Source organism: Brassica rapa, unplaced genomic scaffold (genome assembly GCF_000309985.2).
Source record: "Brassica rapa cultivar Chiifu-401-42 unplaced genomic scaffold, CAAS_Brap_v3.01 Scaffold0378, whole genome shotgun sequence".
Taxonomy (NCBI): domain Eukaryota; kingdom Viridiplantae; phylum Streptophyta; class Magnoliopsida; order Brassicales; family Brassicaceae; genus Brassica; species Brassica rapa.
In genome coordinates, this window is record NW_022610320.1 from 1 (window position 1) to 9542 (window position 9542).

General features: G+C 38.3%; 1 protein-coding gene across 3 annotated transcripts; it reads left to right on the plus strand.

Moving 5' to 3' along the window:
• Positions 1-1985: 1985 nt before the first annotated feature.
• LOC117130235 lies at positions 1986-4508 on the plus strand. Of its 3 annotated transcripts, XM_033283228.1 has the most exons (3): positions 1986-2945; positions 3043-3258; positions 3316-4508. In XM_033283228.1, the coding sequence occupies exons 1-3, from the start codon at positions 2768-2770 to the stop codon at positions 3960-3962; spliced, it is 1041 nt and encodes a 346-aa protein (XP_033139119.1). In that variant the 5' UTR covers positions 1986-2767; the 3' UTR covers positions 3963-4508. The 3 variants fall into 3 exon arrangements, with proteins under 3 accessions (XP_033139119.1, XP_033139118.1, XP_033139120.1); XM_033283227.1 differs by having other exon boundaries at positions 3043-4505; XM_033283229.1 differs by having other exon boundaries at positions 1986-2941; positions 3043-4501.
• Positions 4509-9542: the final 5034 nt, after the last annotated feature.

A 9542-nucleotide genomic window follows, 5' to 3' on the forward strand; every position in this document is an offset into this window, starting at 1 on the left:
ACATACAAGCTACATTGGAGCCAGCAGCGACATAGGTGCACTCAAAGAGGATATCTTTGCAACATAAGGAATTTAACCGTGAAACCAGTTTCTATAGATTCTCAACTCAACCAGAGCACGCAGCGAATTGGTTTCATACCAAAAAGAGTAATGGTTTAGGAGATATGCCAGTTACAAGTCAGACTTATACACTACATCCGAATTGGTTCTAATTAAGGAAAGTAATTCTTTGCTTAAGGAGTGTGCAACTCAAACTCACGTGTGGAAACCAGGAGATTATTCATTACATCTAAGAGCAGTGGGAGAGTTTCTACCATGCACCAGCAGCCACATGATCAAGATGAATCCCTTATTTGTCAACTTACCTTACATGGATGCATTCACACTTGGAGTTATTGAAGACCAACGGCTCTTTCCCCTTCTCTTCAGGCACGACTTAGAGACTATCCAGACATCAAAGGCGATCCCAAGGATGCATTTATTTCTGCCCAAACTCACAAGATACAAGGAGAGAAGACAACTTCCATACATGGACAGATTCTGCACCAACTAAGTCCAACGGCTAGTTTTCACTTATTATTTCTTTCCAAGTTATTCTTTTAGGCATTTGTGTTCTTTTCTATTTAAACAGAGCTAGTCTCATTTGTAAATCACCCTTGCACGAAATTAATAAAGTATTATTCAGTTTACAAAGTTTGTCTTTGTTTTGTTCATTAGTCTTTAGGTGGATTCTTTAGATTTCTTGTCCGTTTGCTTGTCTCCTTAGTTTGTGGATTCATTCTAGGATACAAGTGTAGGTCTCTGTCTTTGTGTGGATTCACATAGGCGCAGGCTCTCTGGTCTTATCAAAGGGATATTCCGCAACCCTTTGTGGCGACAATCGACCCCATTCAAGCTTGACAACTCTTGTTGCCTTGTGATCTAGCCTTTGTTAGCTTAGGCTGTATCATTTTGGTATCAGAGCTTCAAAAGCTCCTATCTATCGGTTATATCTATCCTTGTCTCTATCATTTGCATTTGTTTATTTGTTTCATCTCTTTTGCATTTGTTTCATTTATAAAATCATAAAAAAAAAAACCATAAAAATTGTTTGCAATTTCTGTCCATTTTTGCATTTGCTTGTTCTTGGTGTTAAACCAGGGAGGCACGACAAAGATGACCATTTACTTTCTTTGATTCATATAAATTTGAAAATCCAAAAGAAATCGTGTTTGCATTAGTTGTTTCCTTAGTTTCCATTTCGGTTTATTCACTTACTATAAAAAAAAGGTCAATTTTGTTTCTTGCTTCTTTTAAATTCTAAAAATTATAAAACCAGAATAAAAAGTTAATTTCATTGTCTTAGTTTTATATATTTCGTGTTTCCATTAAAAAAAAAGTGAATTCTTTTTCATTTGTTTTAATTTTCCAAAAAAAAAAAATAAATAAATAAAATAAAAACAAGGAGATACTAAGTTCCATTTTTTTTGTTCTTTCTTATTCTTCTCTCCTTTTCTTTGCTAAGCCACGACTTAATTCCTTTTCTTCTGTTGTGCAAGGCAAACTCTGAGAAAAGATAGAGAAGACGCCAATGGAGGATTACTCAGAAGAAGAGGCTGAAGAATACAACACGTCTGAGGTAGATTGGGGAGAAGAAGCTGACCAGGATTGTTGGACGATGGAGATGACCACACTGAAGGTCATTGTGCGCGCGACTCTGTTCCAGAGTATGTCCCAAACGATGAACAAGAATACCCAGAGGGGAACCAGAATCAATGGACCAGTATTCAACTTGCTATGGTCCCAAATCCCAACTCATCTATGAGGATAGTTCTGAAGGGAAATATTATTCTCAAGCGTGTCCTAGAAGAGAAAAAGACCACCGTGGCTGCACCATCAAGATCTTATCATGGGAGTCTATCAAGACATGCTCACAGCACGCCATGGAACTACAATGGAGATCAGTTTTATCAGAATCGCTTGGCTGCACCATCTATACATTTTCTGGTCATAAGCAAGGACCAAGTGCATATCTAAGGTGGGAGGACGACATGGAGCAATGGTTTATAGCTTGGAGAATTCCAGAGAAGCTAAAGCTAACTTATGCGAAGGATACCTTAACCGGAGAGGCATACAATTGGTGGAGTCAGCTAGATGCTGATAGGATCTATTTCAATGATCCGGCTTTTACTTGGAAAGAGGTTAAGATGCTCATGTATAGTGAGTTTGTGAAGAAGGCAAAATACATTCAGAAGGTGTCCACAAGGAGATTAATAAAGCACCAAGTCTTGCAACCCACAGTTCAGAGAGAAGTTGTTTCCCAAAGACAAAGTTCAAGGCCAGTGCATCCACCTCAAGTCAAACGAAACCAAGGTGAGCACTCTAACTCTTTAAAACCATCTGAGGTTATTTGTTATAGGTGTCAAGGCAAGGGCCATCTAGCAAAGGAGTGTCCCACAAAACGAGTTGTGAAGTCAGTAGTATCTGAAGCAAAAGAAACAAACTTGGAGGTAAGTGATTCCGATACTAGAATTGATGATTCCTTTTCTAGAATGGATAAACATATTGATGATCTTATCAACTTGATTAAAGCTAGATCTACTTCTGTTTCTAGTAATTCCATGACTGTCTTAACACACTTGTCTAGCGCCCAAAAGGTTGAAAGTATTTCAGGTACTAACATAGAAATCAAGGAACAAGAGCCAACCTTGCTGCGCAATCAAGTCCAACACTTGATAAGGTGATTTCTGAACTTAAAGTGAATAATATTACTTATCAAAACACTGGTATGATGCACTTGCACTCTGTCCAGAATGTTGATGAAGGTCTAGGTAATGAGGAGACACGTACAGAAGCTAAACAACAAGAGAATAATGAGCAATCTACCCTAGAGACCTCTACACCAGCTGATCATGCTTTAGAGGTAGTAAATACCAAAGCTGAATCAATGCAAGATAACCAGGTAAGTGAAGCTCTAAATCTTACTCAATATTATATTTTTTGAATCGTCCACTTCAAGTATGAAACACTTGCTCTTGCCCATAAGTGATGATTCAGATATAGGTACAATGGAGAAGCATCCAGAACCAAACTCACAACCTTACACCCAAGCAGTGGTCAATGGAGAAACCAATTGTGAAATAGGAGATTTCGAAAAGGAGACCACGATCCTTCCAAGGGAAATCATAGACCGACCATGGAAAGGGGGCATAGCTTCCCTACTGATCAAAGAAGAACCACCAGATGGACAATGCATCACAAAACCGTGCATATACCAAGGTAAGACCCTAGCCTCCCAAATTAGAATGAAACCTAACTTGCTCTATCTTGGTGCAGGTAAATTGGTTTTGAGGACAAAACCTTTTGAAGAGGGAGGGAATGATGAGGACCTAAAGTCAGTAGCTGGACCACCAACTCATGAGATCAACCATACAAGCTACATTGGAGCCAGCAGCGACATAGGTGCACTCAAAGAAGGATATCTTTGCAACCATAAGGAATTTAACCGTGAAACCAGTTTCTATAGATTCTCAACTCAACCAGAGCACGCAGCGAATTGGTTTCATACCAAAAAGAGTAATGGTTTAGGAGATATGCCAGTTACAAGTCAGACTATCTACACTGCATCCGAATTGGTTCTAATTAAGGAAAGTAATTCTTTGCTTAAGGAGTGTGCAACTCAAACTCACGTGTGGAAACCAGGAGATTATTCATTACATCTAAGAGCAGTGGGAGAGTTTCTACCATGCACCAGCAGCCACATGATCAAGATGAATCCCTTATTTGTCAACTTACCTTACATGGATGCATTCACACTTGGAGTTATTAAAGACCAACGGCTCTTTCCCCTTCTGTTCAGGCACGACTTAGAGACTATCCAGACATCAAAGGAGATCCCACGGATGCATTTATTTCTGCCCAAACTCACAAGATACAAGGAGAGAAGACAACTTCCATACATGGACAGATTCTGCACCAACTAAGTCCAACGGCTAGTTTTTCACTTATTATTTCTTTCCAAGTTATTCTTTTAGGCATTTGTGTTCTTTTCTATTTAAACAGAGCTAAGTCTCATTTGTAAATCACCCTTGCACGAAATTAATAAAGTATTATTCAGTTTACAAAGTTTGTCTTTGTTTTGTTCAATTAGTCTTTAGGTGGATTCCTTTAGATTTCTTGTCCGTTTGCTTGTCTCCTTAGTTTGTGGATTCATTCTAGGATACAAGTGTAGGTCTCTGTCTTTGTGTGGATTCACATAGGCGCAGGCTTCTGGTCTTATCAAAGGGATATTTCCGCAACCCTTTGTGGCGACAATCGACCCATTCAAGCTTGACAACTCTTGTTGCCTTGTGATCTAGCCTTTGTTAGCTTAGGCTTGTATCATATTCCCAAACAGGAAAACTAGGATCACCTGATTTGAAAGTGGGATAGCTTCTTCATCCTAACTCCAATGAGATTTATTCAACTTCCTAGTGATTCTCTATTACTTTATGTATCAAAATCAAGCTTCTTACATCGCGATTCATCCTGGTTTGATTAGAATGACAAGGAAGGTTGTTATATCCCAAACAGGAAAACTGGGATCACCTGATTTGAAAGTGGATAGCTTCTTCATCCTAACTCCTATGAGATTTATTCAACTTCCTAGTGATTCTCCATTACTTATGTATCAAAATCAAGCTTCTTACATCGCGATTCATCCTGGTTGATTAGAATGACAAAGAAGCTGTCATTCCCAAACAGGAAAAACTGGGATCACCTGATTTGAAAGTGGGATAGCTTCTTCATCCTAACTCCTATGAGATTTATTCAACTTCTCTGTGATTCTCCATTACATTATATATCAAAATCAAGCTTCTTACATCGTGATTCATCCTGGTTTGATTAGAATGACAAAGAAGCTGTCATATTCCCAAACAGGAAAACTGGGATCACCTGATTTGAAAGTGGGATAGCTTCTTTCTAAACTCCATGAGATTTATTCAACTTCCTAGTGATTCTCCATTACTTATGTATCAAAATCAAGCTTCTTACATCGCGATTCATCCTGGTTTATTAGAATGACAAGGAAGCTGTCATATTCCCCAACAGGAAAAACTGGGATCACCTGATTTGAAAGTGGGATAGCTTCTTCATCCTAACTCCTATGAGATTTATTCAACTTCCTAGTGATTCTCCATTACTTTATGTATCAAAATCAAGCTTCTTACATCGCGATTCATCCTGGTTGATTGATTAGAATGACAAAGAAGCTGTCATATTCCCAAACAGGAAAACTGGGATCACCTGATTTGAAAGTGGGATAGCTTCTTCATCCTAACTCCTATGAGATTTATTCAACTTCCTAGTGATTCTCCATTACTTTATGTATAAAAATCAAGCTTCTTACATCGCGATTCATCCTGGTTTTATTAGAATGACAAGGAAGATGTCATATTTCCAAACAGGAAAACTGGGATCACCTAATTTGAAAGTGGGATAACTTCTTCATCCTAACTCCAATGAGATTTATTCAACTTCCTAGTGATTCTCCATTACTTTATGTATCAAAATCAAGCTTCTTACTCGCGATTCATCCTGGTTTGATTAGAATGACAAAGAAGCTGTTATATTCCCAAACAGGAAAAGGGATCACCTGATTTGAAAGTGGGATAGCTTCTTCATCCTAACTCCTATGAGATTTATTCAACTTCCTAGTGATTCTCCATTACTTATATATCAAAATCAAGCTTCTTACATCGTGATTCATCCTGGTTTGATTAGAATGACAAAGAAGCTGTCATATTCCCAAACAGGAAAACTGGGATCACTGATTTGAAAGTGGGATAGCTTCTTCATCCTAACTCCATGAGATTTATTCAGCTTCCTGGTGATTCTCCACTACTTTATGTATCAAAATCAAGCTTCTTACATCGCGATTCATCCTGGTTTGATTAGAATGACAAAGAAGCTGTCATATTCCCAAACAGGAAAACTGGGATCACCTGATTTGAAAGTGGGATAGCTTCTTCATCTTAACTCCTATGAGATTTATTCAGCTTCCTGGTGATTCTCCACTACTTTATGTATCAAAATCAAGCTTCTTACATCGCGATTCATCTTGGTTTGATTAGAATGACAAAGAAACTGTCATATTCCCAAACAGGAAAACTGGGATCACCTGATTTGAAAGTGGGATAGCTTCTTCATCCAAACTCCTATGAGATTTATTCGACTTCCTGGTGATTCCCCACTACTTTATGTATCAAAATCAAGCTTCTTACATCGCGATTCATCCTGGTTTGATTAGAATGACAAAGAAGCTGTCATATTCCCAAACAGGAAAACTGGGATCACCTGATTTGAAAGTGGGATAGCTTCTTCATCCTAACTCCTATGAGATTTATTCAGCTTCCTGGTGATTCTCCACTACTTTATGTATCAAAATCAAGCTTCTTACATCGCGATTCATCCTGGTTTGATTAGAATGACAAAGAAGCTGTCATATTCCCAAACAGGAAAACTGGGATCACCTGATTTGAAAGTGGGATAGCTTCTTCATCCTAACTCCTATGAGATTTATTCAGCTTCCTGGTGATTCTCCACTACTTTATGTATCAAAATCAAGCTTCTTACATCGCGATTCATCCTGGTTTGATTAGAATGACAAAGAAGCTGTCATATTCCCAAACAGGAAAACTGGGATCACCTGATTTGAAAGTGGGATAGCTTCTTCATCCTAACTCCTATGAGATTTATTCACTTCCTGGTGATTCTCCACTACTTTATGTATCAAAATCAAGCTTCTTACATCGCGATTCATCCTGGTTTGATTAGAATGACAAAGAAGCTGTCATATTCCCAAACAGGAAAACTGGGATCACCTGATTTGAAAGTGGGATAGCTTCTTCATCCTAACTCCTATGAGATTTATTCAGCTTCCTGGTGATTCTCCACTACTTTATGTATCAAAATCAAGCTTCTTACATCGCGATTCATCCTGGTTTGATTAGAATGACAAAGAAGCTGTCATATTCCCAAACAGGAAAACTGGGATCACCTGATTTGAAAGTGGGATAGCTTCTTCATCCTAACTCCTATGAGATTTATTCAGCTTCCTGGTGATTCTCCACTACTTTATGTATCAAAATCAAGCTTCTTACATCGCGATTCATCCTGGTTTGATTAGAATGACAAAGAAGCTGTCATATTCCCAAACAGGAAAACTGGGATCACCTGATTTGAAAGTGGGATAGCTTCTTCATCCTAACTCCTATGAGATTTATTCAGCTTCCTGGTGATTCTCCACTACTTTATGTATCAAAATCAAGCTTCTTACATCGCGATTCATCCTGGTTTGATTAGAATGACAAAGAAGCTGTCATATTCCCAAACAGGAAAACTGGGATCACCTGATTTGAAAGTGGGATAGCTTCTTCATCCTAACTCCTATGAGATTTATTCACTTCCTGGTGATTCTCCACTACTTTATGTATCAAAATCAAGCTTCTTACATCGCGATTCATCCTGGTTTGATTAGAATGACAAAGAAGCTGTCATATTCCCAAACAGGAAAACTGGGATCACCTGATTTGAAAGTGGGATAGCTTCTTCATCCTAACTCCTATGAGATTTATTCAGCTTCCTGGTGATTCTCCACTACTTTATGTATCAAAATCAAGCTTCTTACATCGCGATTCATCCTGGTTTGATTAGAATGACAAAGAAGCTGTCATATTCCCAAACAGGAAAACTGGGATCACCTGATTTGAAAGTGGGATAGCTTCTTCATCCTAACTCCTATGAGATTTATTCACTTCCTGGTGATTCTCCACTACTTTATGTATCAAAATCAAGCTTCTTACATCGCGATTCATCCTGGTTTGATTAGAATGACAAAGAAGCTGTCATATTCCCAAACAGGAAAACTGGGATCACCTGATTTGAAAGTGGGATAGCTTCTTCATCCTAACTCCTATGAGATTTATTCAGCTTCCTGGTGATTCTCCACTACTTTATGTTCAAAATCAAGCTTCTTACATCGCGATTCATCCTGGTTTGATTAGAATGACAAAGAAGCTGTCATATTCCCAAACAGGAAAACTGGGATCACCTGATTTGAAAGTGGGATAGCTTCTTCATCCTAACTCCTATGAGATTTATTCAGCTTCCTGGTGATTCTCCACTACTTTATGTATCAAAATCAAGCTTCTTACATCGCGATTCATCCTGGTTTGATTAGAATGACAAAGAAGCTGTCATATTCCCAAACAGGAAAACTGGGATCACCTGATTTGAAAGTGGGATAGCTTCTTCATCCTAACTCCTATGAGATTTATTCAGCTTCCTGGTGATTCTCCACTACTTTATGTATCAAAATCAAGCTTCTTACATCGCGATTCATCCTGGTTTGATTAGAATGACAAAGAAGCTGTCATATTCCCAAACAGGAAAACTGGGATCACCTGATTTGAAAGTGGGATAGCTTCTTCATCCTAACTCCTATGAGATTTATTCAGCTTCCTGGTGATTCTCCACTACTTTATGTATCAAAATCAAGCTTCTTACATCGCGATTCATCCTGGTTTGATTAGAATGACAAAGAAGCTGTCATATTCCCAAACAGGAAAACTGGGATCACCTGATTTGAAAGTGGGATAACTTCTTCATCCCAACTCCTATGAGATTTATTCGACTTCCTGGTGATTCTCCACTAATTTATGTATCCAATTCAAGCTTCTTACATCGCGATTCATCCTGGCATGATTAGAATGACAAAGAAGCTGTCATATTCCCAAACAGGAAAATAGGGATCACCTGATTTGAAAGTGGGATAGCTTCTTCATCCTAACTCCTATGAGATTTATTCAATTTTCTGGTGATTCTCCATTACTTTATGTATCAAAATCAAGCTTCTTACATCGCGATTCATCCTGGTTTGATTAGAATGACAAGAAAGCTGTCATATTCCCAAACATGAAAACTGGGATCACCTGATTTGAAAGTTGGATAGCTTCTTCATCCTAACTCCAATGAGATTTATTCAACTTCCTAGTGATTCTCCATTACTTTATATATCAAAATCAAGCTTCTTACATCGTGATTGATCCTGGTTTGATTAGAATGACAAGGAAGCTGTCATATTCCCAAACAGGAAAACTGGGATCACCTGATTTGAAAGTGGGATATCTTCTTCATCCTAACTCCTATGAGATTTATTCAGCTTCCTGGTGATTCTCCACTACTTTATGTATCAAAATCAAGCTTCTTACATCGCGATTCATCCTGGTTTGATTAGAATGACAAAGAAGCTGTCATATTCCCAAACAGGAAAACTGGGATCACCTGATTTGAAAGTGGGATAGCTTCTTCATCCTAACTCCTATGAGATTTATTCAGCTTCCTGGTGATTCTCCACTACTTTATGTATCAAAATCAAGCTTCTTACATCGCGATTCATCCTGGTTTGATTAGAATGACAAAGAAGCTGTCATATTCCCAAACAGGAAAACTGGGATCACCTGATTTGAAAGTGGGATAGCTTCTTCATCCTAACTCCTATGAGATTTATTCGACTTCCTGAT

Coding starts and splice junctions, on each gene's coding strand:
- LOC117130235 (XM_033283227.1), top strand. CDS start 2,768: ATGATGCACTTGCACTCTGTCCAGAATGTTGATGAAGGTCTAGGTAAT. Junction 2,946..3,042: donor AATGCAAGATAACCAGGTAA/GTGAAGCTCTAA, acceptor ATTCAGATATAG/GTACAATGGAGAAGCATCCA.